General features: G+C 43.2%; 1 protein-coding gene across 1 annotated transcript; it reads right to left on the bottom strand.

Annotated features, from left to right (window-relative positions):
• On the bottom strand, window positions 1-26,139 carry tfe3a (transcription factor binding to IGHM enhancer 3a). Its single transcript, XM_026367366.1, has 11 exons — window positions 25,766-26,139; window positions 20,890-20,988; window positions 20,656-20,706; window positions 18,615-18,774; window positions 18,166-18,327; window positions 14,093-14,191; window positions 4,894-5,014; window positions 4,302-4,358; window positions 3,499-3,574; window positions 3,170-3,317; window positions 1-2,594 (listed from the first exon to the last, which is right to left on the bottom strand). The coding sequence occupies exons 1-11, from the start codon at window positions 25,900-25,902 to the stop codon at window positions 2,238-2,240; spliced, it is 1,467 nt and encodes a 488-aa protein (XP_026223151.1). The 5' UTR covers window positions 25,903-26,139; the 3' UTR covers window positions 1-2,237.
• Window positions 26,140-26,343: the final 204 nt, after the last annotated feature.

Genomic DNA, 26,343 nt, shown 5'->3' with positions numbered 1-26,343 from the left:
CTGGTTTAAAGATTTTATTTCTATAGAAAAGTTGAATCATAAAGAATCTATAAAAACACACAGATCACATTCAGACACTTGACATGATAATAATCTGCATTTCTCTGTGAGCACGTCAAACTTCAATATGAGAAAAATAGGAATCCCTTTATTATCGCAGGTCTGTCTCTGAAGACAGATTCAGACCCACATCTACATTTATCTGTTGCTGTTCTGACTTCTGTGTAAAAGAAGATTCTTCTCTGAGTGAGGTACTGCACTGAGTAAGTGCTCAGCTGCAGAAAACTGATCCAGGTTTTACTGCACACACTGGACTGGAACCACAGAAAGACTAGATAAACTGGTTGATCTGGCTTGTATTTCATTCTGCTGAATCCTCCTAGATCCACTGCAGCTCTGGTTAAATTTAATACATTTACATGAACAAGTTGTTAATCTGCTGATAACAGCATTTCCAAAATGTAAACCAACATAGCCCTCAATCTGCAGCCCGCACAGCAACTCAGAGTGAATATGTATGTGGGAAGACGTCTGATACAAGAAAAAGAAATAATACATGGAGCACAACAACCCAGCTACTACATGAACATTAAACATGGAGCAGCTCTGGGATGAGACATTTAAAACAAATGACAACAAACTCGTGAAACTCAGAAGTGTAACTGTCCTTTAACAGATGATGATGATGTGGAACAGTTTCCCTCACGTGTATCACTCATCACAGGCATCAGGCAGGAAAGACAGAAACTGAGAAATGAAATCCGTAACGAAGCCGATCGCAGCTGTTCGGCCGACGTTCCTTCGAGCACTCCGTTATGTACAGAGGTGACACTTGCAGCACTGACAGGAAGTCGTCTCAATAAAAACACTCATCTCAGTATTTCAGTGATTCTACACCTGCAAACAGGTGAACTGTGGGTCATCCTGCTGATTAAACTGCTCACAGCAGGTCAAACACATGATCCATCATAACAAACATAGATGTGGTTTTTGCTACTGCAGGTGAGACACCTGCTGTGACATCACAGATAGGGGCGTGACTAAGTGCAGCACTGACTCAGCTCAGGTGAACACGAGTGATTTAAAACCTTTCTGGAAACATTTCATGAAATGTTTAGTAATTAGAAACTGTCTGAAGGTAGCGTGCTGAGTTCTTTACACTAACTTGTTTACAGGGTTAGGGTTAGTTCATTAAATCTAAACTTAAATGCTGTCAGACTCCATCTCCTCATTTTTGTATCTGTGTTGAGCCACTTACTTAAAAACAGAGTAACTTATTACACATTACTCACTGACAAAGTAAAGACATTACTTTACTGATTACTCAGAAATAGAAACGTGTTCTATTGTTTTAAAGCAGAGATTTAGGAATTAGTAACTGTTATGTAATATCTGACTGTAGTCCCTTACTACTACTTGTTACTCATTTTTGAAAGTAATCATATTACTGTAAGGCATTTCTAAAAATGACTGCAGGTTTAGCCATGGGGACCCTGGCATTAGATTCTTTAATTTTTTCTACTTCTCCTCTGTTAGCAGCCAACTGGGTGAAGGACTAGGACCCATGAGAGGCTGAGCTCACTGTGCTGAAGCTCTCTGATTGGTCACAAACAGCCAAGAACACCTGCAGCAAGAAGGATCCACCCAATAAGAGAAGAGTTTGATTATTACCCAGCAGAAAGTCTCATCCTCTGTTTTAAATCAGCTATTTAAAACATTCTGAGAATCTGAAATAAATTCCCTCTTCAAATCGGATTTTCTCAGCTGCTCCTCCACCAACTAATCAGCCGCAACTTTGTTCCTTAACAGCCAATCGGATTCTGTTTGTGGTTTCTGGGTTTATATTGTCAAGGATCATACTGTGGGACACCCACAGCTGTTGCCATAGTGACACCCATGTACATTGTTACCTTGAGTCAACGGTCTAGTGGTTGCCATGGTTAAAGAAAAGGACAGCATTTACTACAGATACACGGGGATTGTTACCATGGTTACATGCTGAACGTTACTCCTGGAGGACATAAAGGTTACCGTGGGAACACCACGTTTAGGCTATACCACAAAGCAGTTGCCTTAGTTATAAGTGAGCACCGCAGTCACCATGGTGACACTGGAGAGATTTGTTGTCGTTTCACTGCGATGTCATCTTTGTGCGTTTGTTAACTTGTCACTGATTTAAAAAATCTTTCAATTTAAAAAGTTTTGACCAATCAAAGTTTCTGCGAATGATGATGTCATCAGAGGTCCTCGTCCATGCTGAAGCTGCTTCTCCTGCTGCTGGTCTTTGAGGCTCCGCAGGACAGCAGGGGGTCACCTCCGCCCCCTTCCTCCATCAGGATGTCGCCCAGACCGTGTAGTGTCAGTTCCACGTCCGAAATCAGGTCGGGGGAGAAGACAACGGGAGCTCCCTGTGGATCTTCCAGCTCCACGAAGCTCAGGGCATCCAGACCCAGAGAGGGGGTAACTAAAGAGGTGGAGGGCTGAGGTAGGGTGGGGGACAGCAAGGTCTGAGGATCCAGAGAAGAGGACGAGGGGGGAGGCAAGGAGGTGGAGCAGGAGGCGAGTCCATGGAGGCGAGCCTGAAGTTCCAGCTCCTACAAACACAGAAACAGCTAAGATTCAGATTCAAGATTCAAAACCCTTTATTAAATAAAAATTGTTTCGCAAAATAAAATAAAATAAAATTGAATTTCGCCCAGTTACAGCTGATCTCAATTCAGACAAAAGGAAAAGGAACCCCAGCCAGAAAGGATCCACATCAAGTACAGAATAACATCAATACAGAGAACTCAGTATATACCCCGAATATGTAAGAAGGATGAAAACAGGTGAAGAATAGAGAAGAGTGGAAGGACAACAAATAGACAGTATGACATAAATAATGGCTCTGATGATTGTCAGTTCACCGTGTCTTTTCAGAGGGGGAGGAGTTGTACAGTTTGACAGCCACAGATAGAACGGACCTCCTGTGGTTCTCTGTGGAGCACTTGATGTTGATCAGTCTCTGGCTGAATGTGCTCCTCTGTCTGTGCAGTGGGTGGGAGGGATGGTCCAGGATTCAGAGGAGTTTGGACAGCATCCTCCTCTCAGCTACAACATGTAGAGGATCCAGGTCCACCCCCAGAACAGAGCCAGGCCTCCTGATCAGTTTGTTAAAGATAATGCTCACCTGTATGCGCAACAGCAAGGAGCGGTTGGTGTTCTCCAGCCTCCTCTGTCTTTCCTCCATCTCTCGAGCTCTCTGCTGCTCTTTCTGCAGTTTACGGATGTAGTCAACTGACGCCTTCAGGATGGTTCCTTTGTTCCACTTCATCTCCCTGATCACACAGTCACACGTTTATCACCTCATTACGTCAGAGTAACAATTATCCAATAAATAATATCTAAGAATCTGATAAACATGATGTGACCTATTAGCAGTATTAGTACTAGCAGTATTGTCAGCAGTACAACTAGTATTAGTATTAGCAGCAGTGTGAGGGTGGTGTGTTCACTGACAAGTCGGTGGGTTTGGGGACGAGCGCTCCCAGTTCTTTGATGCGGTCGTTGATGTTGAACCTCCTCCTCCTCTCGACTGAAACACAAACAACAACAGATTTTCAGTGGAGAACAAAATACGTTCAAGAGTGAAGAATCTGACTATGCAGCTGATCACAGCATCAGGACGTAAAGGGGGTAGTTGTTTATCAGGTTGACTGTAAGAGAAGAAGCTGATTAACCTCGCCAATGTTGTTTTCTCTGGTAAACTGCTGCTGCAGGCTGGTGAGCTGACACGTCAGGAGGAAAAATAAGCGTGACTGAATCAAAAATCGTCCACCTGTTTGTAGACTGTGTGAACAGGAGAATGCACAGGTTTTAGTTTTCATGCACGTGACCGTGACGTTACAGTGACGATCTGTGCTTTATCTACGTGACTTTAATGTCAGGTGATTCATGGGGGCACTGGCTGTGACACCAAACGTGTGCAGATATGGCGGCAGGTTTTCCTTCCACTTCGTCTATTTAGTCGTTCCCAGCTGTTATGTATCGAGTCTCGTCCACGTCATGTACAATCTGCTTATCTGTCCAAATCTCTCAGTTAACTCAGTGCTGGATGATGTCTGCGGTCAGCCTAAATAGGATTCAGTCAGATGTATTTTTAATGCACCAAGACAACAAAAGTCTTATCGAGGCACCCTACAGTGTTTAGGGTTTAGGACCGTACAAAATGTAATGACCCCTCCACCTCTGCCTCTGTACTGTATCAGTAACTCAATCCTGTAGTTATTAGTATTAGTTAAAAGTAGTACTGCAGTACTCACTCAGGTTGTGGTTGTCCTTCTTCTGTCTCTCTTTGATCAAAGCTTTGGCCTCCACATCTACAACAACAACCCAGACATTGTGCATGTTACACACACGTTACAGCTGCCTGTGTATGAGGACTAACGGCCCCGCACAGGTTTGTGGGAACATTTCCACACTTTACTCTGATAGTGAATTATTTTGTAGTAGCTGTAGAGTGGTCTGATGAAAAACTGAATGTTCACAGAAACATTTAGTCAGAGCACAGTGTGGTCTGTAGTTTAGAGGACTAATATTCACATTGACTAAACAGGAAGTGGGAACTGATGATGTGGGAAAATACAACTGGCTGTGAGCGAGCGAGTACAGAGGAAGTCGTGATGTTGACTCATCAAACTGAAGAAGAACAAGAAGAACTGTTTTTTTACAGCAGAAAAATGGGAAACAGGGGTTAACTCTCACAGTGCTGACATCAGAACTGATGTAAACCAATCAGCAATCAGCCCTGCAGACTGTCTGCATGACTCATTTTTATAAATGCCGGTGGAAACGGGACCAAACTGCAGAAACGGGGGTCAACCTAAACCTGGGGTACAGTATGTGGGAACCCACCGTTCAGCTCTCTCTTGATGGCATGCAGCTCGGCCGGGCAGCTGTTGCTAATGGTGACGGAGGGCGCCGCCATCCCCCCGCTGCTGCCGTACACGTCCAGCACAGTCCCCGACACCGGCAGCTGAAACAGACCAATCAGAACACAGAATCAACAACTGATAGAGACACGGGCCAATCACAGCAATGAATTAAGAGCGTCCTGTCCTGTGATTGGCTGCAGGACAGTTCCGCCTTTGAAGTTCTTGCTTCTATTCATGGTCCAGGTTCTGTTATAAAGTTCTTAGTCTAAAGACAAAAGTCAGACCGAAGATCATCAGTGACCTCTTTCACTCCTCTCCTGAGTCTGATCCAGTTCCTCTTCAGGTGACTGTCAGGTGGGTTTGATCGACTCATTATAGATCTGTTCAGTGAATCTATCTGCAGCTGCTGTGTTGAGTCTCATTAGAAAGTGTGGAAACTGGACTAGGTTTAATTAAAGCACCTTCAGGTTCCATCAGAACATCAAGCCATGTTTACTGAGAGGCAGGACAGCTGCTTCATCACTGACACTGATTTAAGGTTTTCAGTCCTACAGTGGGTTCACTCTGGTCCAATCAGTGGACCACTTCTACGCCACCCTACTAAAGTGCATCACCACGGTTCTCTAAGGTTCTCATCCGCATGTTGGTTAAATTACTTGTCAGAATCTTCTAGACCACAGCTGTAAAGGAGTCATTTGTGTACATTATGTCTTCATGGTGTAAAGTTCAGTGGACTTTGTCTGTCTGTCAGGACCATTCATGTTTCACAGTTCCTTCTCACTCGCAAACTCTGGCGTTTCCTTCGACTAGTGAAATAAGTGAAAATTCAAGTGATGGTGAAATGACCTCTCTCTCCTCCTGTTAGAGGACAGATGTAAGCACGTGTGAGCAGACAGAGGAGACTTTGATTCTCAGCGTGTTTTATTAATGAGTAACATCAACACTGTGAAGTTGATTTCACCTGTTTCCCACAAAGGCTGCTGAACCAGGCTGTGCTGCACTATATAACATAAAACTAAATAACTGACTGGGAAACAGGAAAATGATCTCACTGCTGACTCCAAAAGATCTAAACCTGCAAACACAGTACATTTGCAGCTGAGCAGCACTGATGTGAAGTCAGTTCATGTTCCTGCAGAAAGTGTGGAATCTGCTGAGCGAACAGGAAACGGCCCAGGTGATAAGAGACACTGAGCAGCTTTTCCAGGAACAAATTCACTCAAGAACTGGATTTACAGGAACATACCACAGAGTCTGCAGCCAGCTTCAAACATGCGGCTTTGCACAGACTGATTCACGCTCACTGTTGTTTGGACACATATTCAGAGTGTGTGCTGCAGGAATGTGGAAACTGTCCTTTATAGAAAACACAGCTACATATTTAAGGGAACTCGACAGAAATTAATTCAAATAATTCAGGAACATATTTAACGCATGTTACCCTCAGAATCTGCGGTTTCACTAAAACTGCTGTTTTGGCCTGTGAGTGACTTTTTTTCTACTGCTCTCTGCATCTGAAAACCAGACCTGAGCCAGAAACCAGTCTACAATGCTGGAGCTGAACTGAAAAGTAGTCCTGAACCAGAACATGGCTTGGGCAGCGGACTGATCTATGTGCTAATTCACCAAACACGTAAAAGCAGCTCGTCCCTCTAGCTGCAGATTTCAGGTTCTTTTATTTTAGGATGCACAGCAAAGCTAGAGCCAGATTAGAAACCATGACAAACAATTACAGATTAAACTGGCAAACGGCACGTAGAGGAGTTAAAATCTGCTTTTACTGATTCAGTTTTACTACAGTACAGGATCTGTAGGCATCGTTCACCTCTGATCTCTCACCTTAACAACAGAACACAAATAAGTCTGAAATCCTGGATCAGTAACAAGACCGGTCTGCAGTCCAGAGGTCAGAGGTTGCAACAAGACAAAGTCCACATTTTACCTCAGATTTAATTCTCCTCTTCTCATGGTCCGGCAGTAAAACCAGAATCCTCATCTTTTCTGATTTCACGCCAACATAAACACTGAGTCAGGCTGAGCAGCTTCTCTTCCTCTTTCTGCCTGACGACTGTTGAAAAATGGGGAAACGTCTCTTTAAGAAAGAAACAAAAAACCTCCCTGAACTTCATTATCAGCCTGACACACGCTCGCCGAGTCTCCACCCTGAGCGGCTGCAGCACAAACAGGGAAGTCTGGAAAACTGAACCTATGATCACGTCTGCGTCTCTGCACTGGACCTCAACCAGCGTTAAACCGTTTTAAACTGGCTTTAAACCTGTTTTAAATCAGATTTAAAAAAGAGATTTAAACCAGTTTTAACCTGGGTTTAAAACTAACTTTAAATCACAGCTTAAGCTCAGCTTTAAGCCAGCATTAACTGCAGCTGTAGCTACAAACTAACATGTAAACATGTCTGCAGCAGTGGAACTTAACCGAGTACATTTCTTTAACCACTATACTTAAATACAGTTTGGAGAATTTTGCTGGAGTATTGAAATGTTCTGCTACTTGATGTTTTCACTGTGCTGCATTTAACACGTTTAGGTCATAAAAGACAACACTGTCAAACCAAACTGTTGGATTTGTGACCTCTGACAGTGAAATCTGAAACAAACAAACAAAACACTAAATCTGCTGGAATCGGATACACAGAGCATTGTATTATGGGTTGTTTTTAGCCTTGATGTTGTTAAGCTAACATGTTTTCAGTTGTTACTAAAACCTGCAGCTGCTCATGTCCAGGAGAAGTGAACCGACCAATCAGCTGCGACGAGACTCTGCCCCACGGCACACGCCACTTTTAATGTCTGTACAAACACAAGCCGCTGCTTCTTTTATAGGTTCTCTGTATGTTCTCTATATGCTCTCTGCTCCATATGCATGAGGATGACTATGGATCAACAGAAATGGTTCCACTGCCTGCGGGGTTGGTGTTCGATCCCCAGCTCCTCATGGCCACATGTCAAACTACCCTTTAAAAATCAGAGCAATGAAAATGAAACATTGCCTGTATGTTCCCCAAATGTTCTGGGTAAGTTCAATTTATCACTGATCATAACTATTAGAGAAAAAAATGATCAGATCCTCCCTGCATACGGCATGGATGGTCTCATTTGTACAACAACTCTACATTCATTTGTAAGACCACGCTCGTACTTAGACTGCTTCCTCCCTGTAAATCATTCTGAATTAATTTCAGTAATTAATTCCTCTAAACCATATGTGTCAAACTCACGGCCCGCGGGCCGAGATTATTTCTATATTATTGTTATTAATGGCCCGGCGATATGAAGCGCTGGTAACACAATAAACTACAGATCCCATAATGCAGCGCTTCAGCTGCCTTGCCGAACACATTCCGCATTAATCAAATCCAGTTTATGATGCTGCAAGTTATTGAAGCTAGTCCCCATGATGTCAAGTAATGTTGAACCATATCGTTACAACGGTGTTCGCAAATACGCACTTTGCTGATCAACTGAGTTCTCACGGAGCTTTGGTGACTTTGACGAACAAGAAAATCATTTTACCGTCTATGTGGAAACTGCACCTGTGCAGATTCAGATGGAGCTGATTGAGCTGCAGTGTAATGACTGAAGGTAAAGTAGGACACTGCAGGACCCGCACAGTTTATTCACTCCATTCCCACAGAAATGTCCCAGCTCCGTCCACATGAGGCTCGAACCTTGTTTATGTTTGGTAGAACAAATCTTAGTGAGAAGCTGTTCTCAGTGATGAAGACTAACAAAACAGCACACAGGAGTCGTCTCACTGGTGAGAACCTACAGTCCATCCTGAGAATCTCCACAACACAGAACCTCACACCAAATATAAAAGAACCTGTTGACAACAGAAGATGCAGCTCTGATAAAATGACTGAAGAGCAAAGACTGAATGATTTGATTTGTTATTGCTGAAAAGCACAAATTTTATTTATATTTCCAGGTTTTGTTATGCAGCATGTTCATATTTTGAATTAGTATAATTTTGACAGGATATATTTTTATGGAGAGTAAAATGTTTTGGGATATTTAAAATTTAAGTTTATTTTTTATATAAAATGACATTTGTTCTTTTAATGTTTATTTTATTTCTAACTCGTATAATGTAGACAGGATGTATTTTTATGGAGAGCAAAATAAAATTTATTTATTTTTTTTAAGTTTTAAAAGTTTCAGTGTGTTCAATAAATGTTTATCCTGTTCGGCCCGCGACCTAAAGTGTGTTTTGGATTTTGGCCCCCTGTGCAATTGAGTTTGACACCCCTGCTCTAAACCATCAACATGTCTCTTAGACCCCATCCCAACTAGACTCCTCAAGGATGTCTTACCTTTGATCAGCACGTCCATATTAGATCAGATCAATCTATCTTTACAAATTGGCTACGTACCACAGGCTTTTAAGGTTGCTGTAGTCAAGCCCCTACTCAAAAAGCCTACTCTGGACTCAGGGGTCTTAGTGAATTATAGACCAATATCCATTCTGCCCTTTATCTCTAAAATCCTTGAAAAGATAGTTTCTAAGCAATTGTACGACCACCTGCGCAGCAATAACTTGTATGAAGATTTCCAGTCAGGATTTAGAGTACATCATAGTACAGAAACAGCACTGGTAAAGGTTACTAATGATCTTCTATTAGCATCAGACAATGGACTACTCTCTATACTAAAATTCTTCTCCTCACTTATAAATCCCTTAATAATCAGGCTCCATCTTATCTTAAAGAACTCATAGTTCCTTATCTTCCAAGCAGAACTCTACGTTCTCAGGCTGCAGGTTTACTTGTGGTTCCTAGAGTTTCCAAATGTAGAATGGGAGGCAGAGCCTTTAGCTACCAAGCCCCTCTCCTGTGGAACCAGCTCCCAGTTCTGGTTCTGGAGGCAGACACCCTCTCTACATTTAAGACTAGACTTCAAACTTTCCTTTTTTATAAATCTTATAGTTAGAGATGGATCAGGTGAGTCTGAACCATCTCTTAGTTCTGCTGCTATAGATTAAACTGCTGGGGGACCTCTACTGATACACTGAGCTCCTCTCCTCTCTCCTTTCTCCTCTATCCATTCAAATTCTACCATTGCATGTCATTAAATTTGTGTCTTCTCTCTCCTGTAGTTGTGTTTCCTCCTCTCTGTCTCCCTCTCTCTGTACTTTTTTTGTATCCTCGGCCTGGAGCTGTACATCTCCAGAATCCAGTTCATCTACCCAATGTTCTTGATGCTTGTTGTTGTCTTTACTGCCTGCTGTTCTTTTCTCTCTTCTCTTTCCACTCACCCCAACCGGTCGAGGCAGATGGCCGCCCACTATGAGCCTGGTTCTGCTGGAGGTTTCTTCCTCTAAAGGGAGTTTTTCCTCTCCACTGTTGCCTAAAACTTGCTCAAATGGGATTGTTGGGTTTTCTATATAATTTTTTGTATAAATATTTTCTGTAAGGTCTTAAACCTTAAACACTGTAAAGTGCCTTGAGATAACTTCTGTTGTGATTTGGCGCTATACAAATAAAACTGAATTGAACTGAACTTTGTGTTCCCCAAATGTTCTGGGTAAGTTCACTTTGTGTTCTCATACGTTCTGTGTATGTTCCCCAAATGTTCTGAGTAAGGTCACTTTGTGTTCTCATATGTTCTGTGTATGTTCCCCAAATGTTCTGGGTAAGTTGACTTTGTGTTCTCATATGTTCTGTGTATGTTCCCCAAATGTTCTGGGTAAGTTGACTTTGTGTTGTCATATGTTCTGGGTAAGTTCACTTTGTGTTCTCATATGTTCTGGGTAAGTTGACTTTGTGTTGTCATATGTTCTGGGTAAGTTCACTTTGTGTTCTCATATGTTCTGTGTATGTTCCCCAAATGTTCTGGGTAAGTTGACTTTGTGTTCTCATGTGCTCTGTGTATGTTCCCCAAATGTTCTGGGTAAGTTCACTTGGTGTTGTCATACGTTCTGTGTATGTTCCCCAAATATTCTGGGTAAGTTGACTTTGTGTTGTCATATGTTCTGGGTAAGTTGACTTTGTGTTGTCATAAGTTCTGGGTAAGTTCACTTTGTGTTCTTATATGTTCTGGGTAAGTTCACTTTGGGTTCTCATATGTTCTGTGTAAGTTCCCCAAATGTTCTGGGTAAGTTCACTTTGTCATCTCATATGTTCTGTGTATGTTCCCCAAATGTTCTGGGTAAGTTCACTTTGTGTTTAGACCCTATACCGACACACTTTCTAAAACAGATAACAGAACCCCTGCTGACAATCATACATTCCTCACTCAGCTGTGGGTATGTCCCAAAGTGTTTTAAATTAGCAGTTATTAAACCGCTAATCAAGAAACCTGATCTCGACCCCTGTCAGCTGTCCAATTACAGGCCAATATCAAACCTCCCCTTTATCTCTAAGATTCTCGAAAAGGTAGTAGCTGGGCAGCTATCCTCGTATCTTCATAGAAATAACATACATGAACTCTATCAGTCAGGATTTAGGCCTCATCACAGCACAGAGACGGCCCTTGTTAAAGTAGTAAATGACCTCCTATTGGCCTCTGATCAGGGTAGCGTCACTATTCTTGTGCTACTCGACCTCAGTGCAGCTTTTGACACCATTGACCATAGTATTCTCCTTCACAGACTAGAAAATGTTGTTGGAATTAGGGGAACGGCCCTCTCCTGGCTTAGGTCCTATTTGATTGATCGTTATCAGTATGTAGATCTAAATGGCGATTACTCCACATGCTCTTCAGTGGAGTTTGGTGTTCCATAGGGTTCAGTTTTAGGCCCGCTGCTTTTTTCCCCTCTACATGCTTTCCCTGGGCAACATTATCCGTAAGCATGGTATTAACTTTCATTGTTATGCTGACGACACACAGTTATATGTTTCATCAAAACCAGATGAGATCAAACTGCTTAATAAAGTTGAGCAATGTGTAAAGGATATACAAGACTGGATGCTAATTAACTTCCTTCTGCTAAATCCTGATAAGACAGAAGTACTAGTTATAGGATCATCTGCAGCTAGAAGCAAGATGTTAGACCACACCGTAACTCTAGATGGCCTTTCCGTTACATCTAGTGCAACAGTCAAAGACCTTGGTGTGATTCTAGATTCCAGTCTTTCATTTGAAGCTCATGTAGATAATATCACCAGGACAGCTTTCTTTCACCTCAGAAATATTGCCAAGATAAGGAATATTTTGTCACTAAATGATGCAGAAAAATGAGTCCATGCTTTCATCACCTCTAGGTTGGACTACTGTAATGCCTTACTGTCTGGCTGTTCAACCAGGTGCATAAACAAGCTTCAGTTAGTTCAGAATGCAGCAGCGAGAGTCCTCACTCGAACCAGAAGATACGATCACATCTCGCCTATCTTATCTACACTTCGTTGGCTCCCCATGACATTTCGCATTGATTTTAAAAAAACTACTTTTGACATTTAAAGCATTAAATGGTCTTGCGCCGCAGTATCTGAGTGAACTGCTAGTGTCTTATGATCCACCACGCCTACTTTGATCAAAGGATGCTGGCTGCCTGTCAGTACCTCGTATCCTAAAAACTACAGCTGGGGGCAGAGCTTTTTCTTACAAAGCCCCAAAGTTATGGAATAGCCTTCCAAATAGCGTTCGGGACTCAGACACAGTCTCAGTGTTTAAATCTAGGCTGAAAACCTATTTATTTAGTCAAGCATTTTGTAAATAGATCTGGGAAGGACTCATGGACGTAGAGCATTATGGTGAACTGGTATGTTTAGATGCTGTCTTCCCAACTCTCACTGATCACTCAGGTTTGTTGATGGTGAAGTGTTTGGTTGCTCTACATCCCAGGGAGCCCTCATGTCTGTGTTTCCTTCTGGCCCACCCTTTTAGTTAGGCTGTCATAATTAGTCCTGCCAGAGTCCCTGCTGCACTATTCTAAATATACATTCACCTCTTTAACTTTATCTGACTGCGAATACAACTAACTGCCATCTCTCTCTTTCTCTAACTCTCTATTTCCCTCTTCCTGTCTCTCTGTCGAGCTACACGTCATTCCACCCTCTGCCCTCTGGACCTGTCTGACTTGTCCTGATGCCCAACTTCTGGCTGGAGATCTCGTCGCTCAGATCCACCGTTTGCCCAATGGGATGCGTTTGGAGACTGGAGTTGGTCACACACTACTATGATGTCGGTCCTGGCCTCGGCGGACGTCGGCAGCTGTTTCTAAAAGGTCTCGACTCAACGCTCAATAGTCCAGGAATGGAACAAGTCTGCCTGCAATTAACTAACTGGACTCCACGTTAACTTAAAGACATTAACTATTATATTGGACTGCCTGCTGCCTACACAGCATGCAATCACCCATATGAGGATGGGTTCCCTGTTGAGTCTGGTTCCTCTCAGTGTTTCTTCCTGTTGCCTTCTCAGGGAGTTTTTCCTTGCCACCGTCACCCTCGGCTTGCTCATCAGGGACAATCTGATTATTATGATTCATACACATTTCTGTTTTTTGGTTGTGTAAAGCTGCTTTGTGACAATGTCAATTGTAAAAAGCGCTCTACAAATAAAATTGAATTGAATTGAATTGTTGTCATACGTTCTGTGTATGTTCCCCAAATGTTCTGGGTAAGTTCACTTTGTCATCTCATACGTTCTGTGTATGTTTCCCAAATGTTCTGTGTAAGTTCACTTTGTGTTCCCATGAGTTCTGTGTAAGTTTGCTTTGTGTTCCCATAAGTTTTGTGTATGTTGCCTAAATGTTCTGGGTAAGTTCACTTTGTGTCATTAAGTTTACTTTGGGACATATGTTCTGTGTAAGTTCACTTTGTGTTCCCATACGTTCTGTGTAAGTTCACTTGGTGTTCTCATATGTTCAGGGTAAGTTCATTTGGTGTTCTCATATGTTCTGGGTAAGTTCATTTTGTGTTCCCATAAGTTCTGTGTATGTTCCCTAAATGTTCTGGGTAAGTTCACTTTGTGTTCCCATACATTCTGTGTAAGTTCACTTGGTGTTCTCATATGTTCAGGGTAAGTTCACTTGGTGTTCTCATATGTTCAGGGTAAGTTCACTTTGTGTTCCCATACATTCTGTGTAAGTTCACTTGGTGTTCTCATATGTTCTGGGTAAGTTCATTTTGTGTTCTCATATGTTCTGGGTAAGTTCATTTTGTGTTCTCATACTCATACGTTTCCCACACGTGTGTATGTGTTCCTATCTGTGTGCGGTACCGTGGTGGCGAGCTGCAGTCCCGAGTCGATCAGCGTCAGAAAGTCATCATTCAGGCTCGACTCCAAGCTGATGATGTCATCAATGACCGTCTCTTCAATCTGAATGAACCAATCACAGATGAGGTCAAAGGTGCTCACAGCCTTGATCAGTTTGTGTGTGACATTTACACTGCGAGTTATTACATTTGAACATGTTCTAATCAATGTGTTTTACAGCAGATCCAGGTGCATTATGGGAAGCATAGGATCCAGTGGACTAAGAATGAACTGACAACCTGGAAGACTCAACTCAACTCAACTCAACAAGAGAAATGTCACTTGGACGAGCAGGTATACCTGTCCGCAGGTAAGATGTAAATGCACCTGTACACACATTCAACATGAGCGATGGGGACAAACGTCACAGTCAGTCTTTTTAAACCCAAAGTAATTTTAGTTCTGTTCCATCCACTGCAGCTCAGCAGGGAAACACAAGTGCACATGTCATACTGAAACACCTGATCTGACGTAGCTTCAGGTCGGATTTAGAAACATGTTACGTTACACGTCAGAAAGATAAAGAGGAACGATCACAGAAAAACCTCTGCTGGTTTAAAACGTGGTGGACAACTGGCCCTTTAATGGTGTAACTGTGTATGTTACTGTGTGTCAGTGTATGTTACTGTGTGTCAGTGTATGTTACTATGTGTGTTATTGTGTGTGTCAGTGTATGTTACTGTGTGTCAGTGTATGTTACTGTGTGTCAGTGTATGTTACTATGTGTGTTATTGTGTGTGTCAGTGTATGTTACTGTGTGTCAGTGTATGTTACTATGTGTGTTATTGTGTGTGTCAGTGTATGTTACTGTGTGTGTTATTGTGTGTGTCAGTGTATGTTACTGTGTGTGTTACTGTGTGTGTCAGTGTATGTTACTGTGTGTGTTACTGTGTGTGTCAGTGTATGTTACTGTGTGTGTTACTGTGTGTGTCAGTGTATGTTACTGTGTGTCAGTGTATGTTACTGTGTGTGTTACTGTGTGTTACTGTGTGTATCATTGTGTGTGTTACTGTGTGTGTCAGTTTATGTTACTGTGTGTCAGTGTATGTGACTGTGTGTCAGTGTATGTTACTGTGTGTGTTACTGTGTGTTACTGTGTGTATCATTGTGTGTGTTACTGTGTGTGTCAGTGTATGTTACTATGTGTGTTATTGTATGTGTCAGTGTATGTTACTATGTGTGTTATTGTGTGTGTCAGTGTATGTTACTGTGTGTCAGTGTATGTTACTGTGTGTCAGTGTATGTTACTATGTGTGTTATTGTGTGTGTCAGTGTATGTTACTGTGTGTGTTATTGTGTGTGTCAGTGTATGTTACTGTGTGTGTTACTGTGTGTGTCAGTGTATGTTACTGTGTGTGTTACTGTGTGTGTCAGTGTATGTTACTGTGTCTCAGTGTATGTGACTGTGTGTGTTACTGTGTGTTACTGTGTGTATCATTGTGTGTGTTACTGTGTGTGTCAGTGTATGTTACTGTGTGTGTCAGTGTATGTTACTGTGTGTCAGTGTATGTTACTGTGTGTCAGTGTATGTTACTGTGTGTGTTACTGTGTGTTACTGTGTGTATCATTGTGTGTGTTACTGTGTGTGTCAGTGTATGTTACTGTGTGTGTTACTGTGTGTTACTGTGTATCATTGTGTGTGTTACTGTGTGTGTCAGTGTGTGTTACTGTGTGTCAGTGTATGTGACTGTGTGTCAGTGTATGTTACTGTGTGTCAGTGTATGTGACTGTGTGTCAGTGTATGTGACTGTGTGTCAGTGTATGTGACTGTGTGTCAGTGTATGTGACTGTGTGTGTTATTGTGTGTGTCAGTGTATGTTACTGTGTGTGTCAGTGTATGTTACTGTGTGTGTCAGTGTATGTTACTTTGTGTGTCAGTGTATGTTACTGTGTGTCAGTGTATGTGACTGTGTGTCAGTGTATGTTACTGTGTGTGTTATTGTGTGTGTCAGTGTATGTTACTGTGTGTGTCAGTGTATGTTACTGTGTGTGTCAGTGTGTGTTACTGTGTGTGTCAGTGTATGTTACTGTGTGTCAGTGTATGTTACTGTGTGTCAGTGTATGTTACTGTGTGTGTTATTGTGTGTGTCAGTGTATGTTACTGTGTGTGTCAGTGTATGTTACTGTGTGTGTCAGTGTGTGTTACTGTGTGTGTCAGTGTATGTTACTGTGTGTCAGTGTATGTGTTACTGTGTGTTATTGTGTGTGTCAGTGTATGTTACTGTGTGTTACTGTGTGTTATTGTGTGTGTCAGTGTATGTTACTGTGTGTGTTACTGTGTGTTATTGTGTGTGTCAGTGTATGTTACTGTGTGTCAGTGTATGTTACTGTGTGTGTTATTGTGTGTGTCAGTGTGTGTTACTGTGTGTCAGTGTATGTTACTGTGTGTGTTACTGTGTGTCAGTGTGTGTTACTGTGTGTCAGTGTGTGTTACTGTGTGTCAGTCAGTTTGTGTGTTAAGTGTGTGTCCAGTGTATGTTTACTGTGTGTCAGTGTGTGTTACTATGTGTGTGTCATGTATGTTTACTGTGTGTCAGTGTGTGTTACTGTGTGTGTCAGTGTATGTTACTGTGTGTCAGTGTATGTTACTGTGTGTCAGTGTATGTTACTATGTGTGTTATTGTGTGTGTCAGTGTATGTTACTGTGTGTCAGTGTATGTTACTGTGTGTCAGTGTATGTTACTATGTGTGTGATTGTGTGTGTCAGTGTATGTTTACTGTGTGTCAGTGTATGTTACTGTGTGTCAGTGTATGTTACTGTGTGTCAGTGTGTGTTACTGTGTGTGTTACTGTGTGTTATTGTGTGTGTCAGTGTATGTTACTGTGTGTTACTGTGTGTTACTGTGTGTTATTGTGTGTTGTCCAGTGTATGTTACTGTGTGTGTACTGTGTGTTATTGTGTGTGTCAGTGTATGTTACTGTGTGTGTTACTGTGTGTTATTGTGTGTGTCAGTGTATGTTACTGTGTGTGTTACTGTGTGTTATTGTGTGTGTCAGTGTATGTTACTGTGTGTGTTACTGTGTGTTATTGTGTGTGTCAGTGTATGTTACTGTGTGTCAGTGTATGTTACTGTGTGTGTTATTGTGTGTGTCAGTGTATGTTACTGTGTGTCAGTGTATGTTACTGTGTGTGTTACTGTGTGTCAGTGTGTGTTACTGTGTGTCAGTGTGTGTTACTGTGTGTCAGTGTGTGTTACTGTGTGTGTCAGTGTATGTTACTGTGTGTCAGTGTGTGTTACTGTGTGTGTCAGTGTATGTTACTGTGTGTCAGTGTGTGTTACTGTGTGTGTCAGTGTATGTTACTATGTGTGTTATTGTGTGTGTCAGTGTATGTTACTGTGTGTCAGTGTATGTTACTGTGTGTCAGTGTATGTTACTGTGTGTCAGTGTATGTTACTGTGTGTCAGTGTATGTTACTATGTGTGTTATTGTGTGTGTCAGTGTATGTTACTGTGTGTCAGTGTATGTTACTGTGTGTCAGTGTGTGTTACTGTGTGTCAGTGTGTGTTACTGTGTGTGTCAGTGTGTGTTACTGTGTGTGTCAGTGTGTGTTACTGTGTGTCAGTGTGTGTTACTGTGTGTCAGTGTATGTTACTGTGTGTGTCAGTGTATGTTACTGTGTGTGTCAGTGTGTGTTACTGTGTGTCAGTGTGTGTTACTGTGTGTGTCAGTGTGTGTTACTGTGTGTGTGTCAGTGTGTGTTACTTTGTGTGTGTCTGTTGTTGTGCTGCTGCAGCTCTGACTCAGATCCTGACAGGTGCTGACTCAGCAGTCTCTGCCTATAACAGGAAGTTCTGTGCTGACTTATTGGAAACAGGTGAACTACTCCTTTAACTTCCTGTTTGAATCCTCCACAAATCAAACTGTTTGTTCTGGTTCTTTGATTTTAGAACCAATAACTTAACAGCAGAACAGAACCTGTGACACGTTTGTCAGTTGTGATCCAGTACTGTCCCCCCGCCCCCCATCATCACAGTCCGACTCCACCCGACATGTTTACGCTGATGATGTCGCCACAGTGCAGTAAGTATAATTACCTTCTGTCGGCTGTCCTCGGGGCGTCTGGGCGTGGACTCCACCTGGGAGGTGTGGCTTGGCGATGGTCCGGCTGGCTCCCGATTGGACAGGTACTGACGTACCTGCTGCCTCTGAGCCTGCTGGATGTGATATCTGGTGGGGTTCTCCAGGTGAGTCTGCACCTGAAGGACACAGAGAAATTGCAGTAATTTATTTTCAGCTGCAGCTAAGATATTGCTTTCACATTAATACTTCTAATACTTAAAGTACATGTACTTATACTTTTAATGAGTAGGATTTTAAATGCAGGACTTTTTATGGAGTGTTTTCAGTGTGGTATGAGTATTTGTACTTCAGTACCAGACCTGAATTCTTCCTCTGCCAAAATGTATTTATTTATTCTCCATCTGTCCCTCCCTGAACCCCCCCACCCTGCTGCTCCCCCTGCTTCTCCTGCTCCTCCTTGTACCTTAAGCACCTCCACAGGGACCTGAGCCGGGGGTCTGCAAGAGGAAGACAGAGAGATCGGGGTGGAGGACTCGGTGCAGCTGAGGTGATGCTGCTGCTTCACCTCCTTCTTCTCCTCCTGCAGTGCCTGCTGACGCATCAGATCCTGACGCAGCAAAACCCTGCAGCAGGAGACAGGAGGAGACATGAAGAATACAGAAGGAGACAGGAGGAGTAAGGAGGAGACATGAAGAATACAGAAGGAGACAGGAGGAGACAGGAGGAGACATGAAGAATACAGAAGGAGACAGGAGGAGACATGAAGAATACAGAAGGAGACAGGAGAAGACATGAAGAATACAGGAGGAGTAAGGAGGAGACATGAAGAATACAGAAGGAGACAGGAGGAGTAAGGAGGAGACATGAAGAATACAGAAGGAGACAGGAGAAGACATGAAGAATACAGGAGGAGACAGGAGGAGACATGAAGAATACAGAAGGAGACAGGAGAGACAATGAAGGAGACGGACAGAAGATACAGAAGGAGACAGGGGAGTAGGAGGAGACTGAATACAGAAGAGGAGACATGAAGAATCAGAGGAGAAGGGAAGGAGAGACATGAAGAATACAGAAGGAGACAGGAGAAGACATGAAGAATACAGAAGGAGACAGGAGAAGACATGAAGAATACAGGAGGAGTAAGGAGGAGACAGGAAGATCCAGAAGGAGACAGGAGGAGACAGGCGAAGCCAGAAGAACTACAAGAAGAGACAGGAGAAGACATGAAGAATACAGGAGGAGTAAGGAGGAGACATGAAGAATACAGAAGGAGACAGGAGGAGACATGAAGAATACAGAAGGGGACAGGAGGAGTAAGGAGGAGACATGAAGAATACAGGAGGAGACAGGAGGAGTAAGGAGGAGACATGAAGAATACAGGAGGAGACAGGAGGAGTAAGGAGGAGACATGAAGGAGACAGAAGGAGACAGGAGAAGTAAGGAGGAGACATGAAGGAGACAGGAGGAGACAGGAGGAGTAAGGAGGAGACATGAAGGAGACAGGAGGAGACAGGAGGAGTAAGGAGGAGACATGAAGAATACAGAAGGAGACAGGAGGAGTAAGGAGGAGACATGAAGGAGACAGGAGAAGTAAGGAGGAGACATGAAGGAGACAGGAGGAGTAAGGAGGAGACATGAAGAATACAGAAGGAGACAGGAGGAGACAGGAGGAGACATGAAGAATACAGAAGGAGACAGGAGAAGACATGAAGAATACAGGAGGAGTAAGGAGGAGACATGAAGAATACAGAAGGAGACAGGAGGAGTAAGGAGGAGACATGAAGAATACAGAAGGAGACAGGAGAAGTAAGGAGGAGACATGAAGAATACAGAAGGAGACAGGAGGAGTAAGGAGGAGACATGAAGGAGACAGGAGAAGTAAGGAGGAGACATGAAGAATACAGAAGGGGACATGAAGGAGACAGGAGAAGTAAGGAGGAGACATGAAGAATACAGAAGGAGACAGGAGGAGTAAGGAGGAGACATGAAGAATACAGAAGGAGACAGGAGGAGTAAGGAGGAGACATGAAGGAGACAGGAGGAGACAGGAGGAGTAAGGAGGAGACATGAAGAATACAGAAGGAGACAGGAGGAGACAGGAGGAGTAAGGAGGAGACATGAAGAATACAGAAGGAGACAGGAGGAGTAAGGAGGAGACATGAAGAATACAGAAGGAGACAGGAGGAGTAAGGAGGAGACATGAAGAATACAGAAGGAGACAGGAGGAGTAAGGAGGAGACATGAAGGAGACAGGAGGAGAAAGGAGGAGTAAGGAGGAGACATGAAGGAGACAGAAGGAGACAGGAGAAGTAAGGAGGAGACATGAAGGAGACAGGAGGAGAAAGGAGAAGTAAGGAGGAGACATGAAGGAGACAGGAGGAGACAGGAGGAGAATAAAAAGTTGCAGATTGTCATCAGGTATCTGACAGTGGGGCAGCACAGCACCCTCTGCAGGACAAACAAAGTACAAGAGAGCAAAAGGAAGAAAGGTGTGTCTGTGTTACCTGGACGACATGACTGACGGCAGTGAGGAAGAGGAGGCAGCTGATGATGCACTAAGGAGAGAAACAGAGAAATGACACAATTACATTTAATCATTTATCCAAAGCAACTTACAAGTGAGGAACAAAGCAAAAATCGAAGTCAAGGAGAAAAACATCAAAGCAAAGCCAGCGCATGTTGTTACTGTACAGTGACAGAAACAAAGGTCACAGGTCACAGGTGTGTGTGTGTGTTACCTGATGCTGATTGGCTGACTTTTGATCTGGTAGAAGGTGTCACACTCTGAAGGCAGCAAACTGTCAACCTCGATGTCAGCGACGATCCCAGACTCCACCCTGAGAGACAGACAGAGAACCAATCAGATGTGTTGGAAACGGACAGAGGGAGAACCAATCAGATGTGTTAGAAACGGACAGACGGAGAACCAATCAGAGGTGTTAGAAACGGAGAGAGGGAGAACCAATCAGATGTGTTAGAAACGGACAGACGGAGAACCAATCAGATGTGTTAGAAACGGAGAGAGGGAGAACCAATCAGAGGTGTTAGAAACGGACAGAGGGAGAACCAATCAGATGTGTTAGAAACGGAGAGAGGGAGAACCAATCAGAGGTGTTAGAAACGGAGAGAGGGAGAACCAATCAGAGGTGTTAGAAACGGACAGAGGGAGAACCAATCAGATGTGTTGGAAACGGACAGACGGAGAACCAATCAGATGTGTTGGAAACGGACAGACGGAGAACCAATCAGATGTGTTAGAAACGGACAGAGGGAGAACCAATCAGAGGTGTTAGAAACGGACAGAGGGAGAACCAATCAGATGTGTTGGAAACGGACAGAGGGAGAACCAATCAGAGGTGTTGGAAAAGGACGGAGGGAGAACCAATCAGAGGTGTTGGAAACGGACAGAGGGAGAACCAATCAGATGTGTTGGAAACGGACAGAGGGAGAACCAATCAGATGTGTTGGAAACGGACAGACGGAGAACCAATCAGATGTGTTAGAAACGGACAGAGGGAGAACCAATCAGAGGTGTTAGAAAGACAGAGGGAGAACCAATCAGAGGTGTTAGAAACGGACAGACGGAGAACCAATCAGAGGTGTTAGAAACGGACAGAGGGAGAACCAATCAGAGGTGTTAGAAACGGACAGAGGGAGAACCAGTCAGATGTGTTAAAAACGGACAGAGGGAGAACCAATCAGAGGTGTTAGAAACGGACAGAGGGAGAACCAATCAGATGTGTTAGAAACGGACAGAGGGAGAACCAATCAGATGTGCTGGAAACGGACAGACGGAGAACCAATCAGATGTGTTAGAAACGGACAGAGGGAGAACCAATCAGAGGTGTTAGAAACGGACAGAGGGAGAACCAATCAGAGGTGTTAGAAACGGACAGACGGAGAACCAATCACATGTTTCAGAAAGGGACCAAAGGAGAACTAATCAGATGTGTTGGAAACGGACGGACGGAGAACCAATCAGATGTGTTGGAAACGGACAGAGGAAGAACCAATCAGATGTGTTAGAAACGGACAGAGGAAGAACCAATCAGATGTGTTAGAAACGGACAGACGGAGAACCAATCAGAGGTGTTAGAAACGGACAGAGGGAGAACCAATCAGATGTGTTGGAAACGGACAGAGGGAGAACCAATCAGATGTGTTGGAAACGGACAGAGGAAGAACCAATCAGATGTGTTAGAAACGGACAGACGGAGAACCAATCAGATGTTTCAGAAAGGGACCAAAGGAGAACCAATCAGATGTGTTGGAAACGGACAGACGGAGAACCAATCACATGTTTCAGAAAGGGACCAAAGGAGAACCAATCAGATGTGTTAGAAACGGACAGACGGAGAACCAATCAGATGTGTTAGAAACGGACAGACGGAGAACCAATCAGAGGTGTTAGAAACGGACAGACGGAGAACCAATCAGAGGTGTTAGAAACGGACAGAGGGAGAACCAATCAGAGGTGTTAGAAACGGACAGACGGAGAACCAATCAGATGTGTTAGAAACGGACAGACGGAGAACCAATCAGAGGTGTTAGAAACGGACAGACGGAGAACCAATCACATGTTTCAGAAAGGGACCAAAGGAGAACCAATCAGATGTGTTGGAAACGGACAGACGGAGAACCAATCAGAGGTGTTAGAAACGGACAGAGGGAGAACCAATCAGAGGTGTTAGAAACGGACAGACGGAGAACCAATCAGATGTGTTGGAAACGGACAGAGGGAGAACCAATCAGAGGTGTTAGAAACGGACAGAGGGAGAACCAATCAGAGGTGTTAGAAACGGACAGACGGAGAACCAATCAGATGTGTTGGAAACGGACAGAGGGAGAACCAATCAAAGGTGTTAGAAACGGACAGACGGAGAACCAATCAGACGTCTCAGAAACAGACAGACGGAGAACCAATCAGATGTGTTAGAAACGGACAGACGGAGAACCAATCACATGTTTCAGAAAGGGACCAACAGAGAACCAATCAAACGTCTCAGAAACAGACAGACAGAGAACCAATCAGATGTGTTAGAAACAGACAGACGGAGAACCAATCAGATGTGTTAGAAACAAACAGATGGAGAACCAATCACATGTTTCAGAAAGGGACCAACAGAGAACCAATCAGACGTCTCAGAAACAGACAGACAGAGAACCAATCAGACTCACAGACAGTCACTGGTAGAATTCTGTGTTTCCACAGTTTGTAACTTTTATTTTTACCACATTACAAAATAAATCTAAACTGCTGTAAACAGGCCCCCCGAGCCTCCCACTGCATAATTACTGCGCAGATGATTGGTTATTTAACTCTAACTAAGGCAGTGAGCAGCTTCTAATTTCCTAAACAAGAAGTCTGAAGACACATCCTGTGGTCGTGGAAAAGATGTTAATCTGGTTGAGAAGGGTTAAATTATTGACATGAATCAAAGAAAACATCTGAGGAGATTGATGAAATTACTAAAACCGGGTTAAGAACTGTCCAATGGAAGAAGGTCATGTGGTCTGACGAGTCCAGATTGACCCTGTTCCACAGTGATGGGAGCATCAGGGTAAGAAGAGAGAAGGGTGAAGTGATGCACCTGAGTGGTTCAGAGACCACGATACATCATTTTCACACATGGATTGTTCCACCACAGAGTGCAGACCTTAACAAAACGATGCCACAGTGAATGTGTGTCGTAATCAAAGCTAAAGGCAACAAAATATTAGAGTGTGACTATTTTTGGACAGGCAGTGTATTTATTAGAGCAGACAAAGTGGGAAGATTCTGACTATAGAGGGGTAGTTTAGAGTTGTGGTAATTCATTCCAACTGATGGAAATACTTGAATGAGGAGAGAGAGAAGAATGTGGAGAAACCACATCTGTCAGCTGTTTGGTTTCACTACTTTAACTCTGGTCCCCGCAGCTGCAGACTTCCTCCTCCTCCTACACCGTAAACTCAATTTAATGTGTGAACGCCAGCAGTGAAAAGAAAGTTTAACCTCAAAGTTAATTTTTTCAGAGGCTCTCTAAATTCATATCTGTCCCTGTTAAGCAGTTTTAAACTTTCCTTTCCCACATGTATAGTGTCAGTTTAACTAAGTAAAAAAGGCCAGGACACAACGAACCCAAACATCACCCACATAAACAACCTGCCCCACAGTTATCATCATCATCGTCCCAAATATCAAACTCACCATTTTCATCCTCACTACTTCTTTATTGCAACCTAGGTACCTGAAGAGAAGTCTTCTGGCCCCTCAGAAAATATAACTAACATGCAAAATGTATATATATTTTTTTGTTTTGTTTTTAGGGGATGCATTTAAACACAGCATAAATCTTGTACAATATAATACATTTCTATTTAGGTAACCAAGATGCTCCACCTGAATGTTGGTTGGATGATGTTAATGGTTGACACTGCAGGTTGTTCATTTGACCTCATTGTGATGAACCTTAACAGGTTATGAACAGCCTGGTAGAAATATCCGTAGTTTAAAATTAACCCTCACACTGTACATATGTAGTCATAATGACTTCAGACATTACACAACAGTTTGAGTTGTGTTAAAAATTAGAAACGTAAAAAGGAATTTTTCTCGTTGGGCTCTGTGTTTCTTAATGACTGTTTACAGGTGTTTTACCTTGATTCGTACGGGCCAGTTGGGACACTGGAGACAAACAAAGCTGGGCTTTGAAACACAGACACTGTAATTACTTGGTTCTTGTCCTAAGCCTGTTGGTTGTGCAACAACAACAGAAAAGTAAAGTCAGCGACAGATCTGAGGAGAAACTTATGGGGTATGAGCTCAACATCCTAACATCCTCTGGTGTTTTCATGGTTTCTCTCAACACAAAAGCAGAAGTTCACAAGGAAGGTTTTCAGTTTTCAGCCGTCCAACAACATCTGGAAACAATTGGAACTGAAGAGGCAAAAACTTATGAGACAGCAGAAACTAACTGTTCTTGATCTTCTGAGACTCCTATTTTTGTCATCATTTCATCTGTGAACACAAACACAGAGAATCCTGCTTGGATTTACTTTGGCTTTCTGTCCCACCACTTCTAGACCCGACTGGTTGCTCTGTAAGTCTGTCTCTGGCTTCACCCTGGGAAACTAAGCGTGTGAGAATCTTGGATGAGTCATTACACAAAGAATTAGAGAAGGATCAGAAGTCAAAGGTCAGACAGTAGCAACAACAGCAACAATCTGCCCAGCAGTCATCATCATCATCCTCATCATCATCATCATCATGTTAAATATCACTCAGCATATCAACGTATTTACTACTAGAGCACTTCACACCAACCTCCATTCATAAGTACTGAAACAGCTGAACGTTTGATGATTCATAATGCAGGTTGTTCATCATCAATACCAGTCAGATCTTCTTGTTATATGTATCAGGTGCCACCGCAGAGAAAACAGCCTGTGAACCATTAAATGAACGAGTACTGTGGACGATTCATATGCGGAATTTACCGAAAGACACTTCAGATCCAAACTATGTCCTCGGTCCTGTTCATTGAGGTTTGTTTTCGTACGGATGAACACAGCGATGTTAAATCTATAAATGTTGTAACGGAGTTTGGTAAACCCAAGAACTTCCTAACTCACCGGACGAGGTTGAGGGTTTCAGCCGAGTCCAGAATGACAAAAACGGTCTGCGGCTGCAGGACCCCTGCTTCCTGCTGGTCCGACTCAACTCGGTTCTGCTCTCCGGTCTGGATGTGGTCGGAGCTGACAGCTGACATTGCTCCAGGGACAAAAGGCGTTTTAACGAGCAGAGACCCGGACTCAGCAGCACAGAGAGGCGCTTTATCTCCCAGGAGCCACCGTAGGTTCAAAGTCTCAGGTGTGAGATCACAGGAGCAGACACAGGAACGTGGCCTGACTAAACCAGGACCAGCAGTAGTGAAGTCCTCATCAAGGGGAGCAAGAACAGGTCTCAAGTTCAAGTCCGCTTCGCAGCTGCAGAGAAACCGGGACCGAAGTGCGCACTGATCCACAGACTGAAGCGCACACAGCCCCGGACATAGAATCACAGCGCTCAGAATAGACACAGTCCAACTTTTGTACAAACGTCTCCTCTTTAAAAGTTGAATTACTCTGAGTCAAACTGGACCCTATGTGAGTCAGTACTCCACTCTCTATTCTATAGCTACACAATACGACGTCAGCTTGTTTATGGTTAA

This window comes from Anabas testudineus, chromosome 7 (genome assembly GCF_900324465.2).
Source record: "Anabas testudineus chromosome 7, fAnaTes1.2, whole genome shotgun sequence".
Lineage (NCBI taxonomy): Eukaryota > Metazoa > Chordata > Actinopteri > Anabantiformes > Anabantidae > Anabas > Anabas testudineus.
This window is presented reverse-complemented; position numbering and strand designations above follow the sequence as displayed.

What these genes read in the sequence shown, in the direction of transcription:
- tfe3a (XM_026367366.1), bottom strand. Translation starts at nt 25,902, where the DNA reads ATGTCAGCTGTCAGCTCCGACCACATCCAGACCGGAGAGCAGAACCGA. An exon ending in TCCCTGTGGAGGTGCTTAAG is followed by an intron (nt 18,328 to 18,614) that starts GTACAAGGAGGA and finishes TGTGTCCTTCAG; the next exon opens with GTGCAGACTCACCTGGAGAA. An exon ending in GAAGGACAACCACAACCTGA is followed by an intron (nt 3,575 to 4,301) that starts GTGAGTACTGCA and finishes TTTGTGTTTCAG; the next exon opens with TCGAGAGGAGGAGGAGGTTC.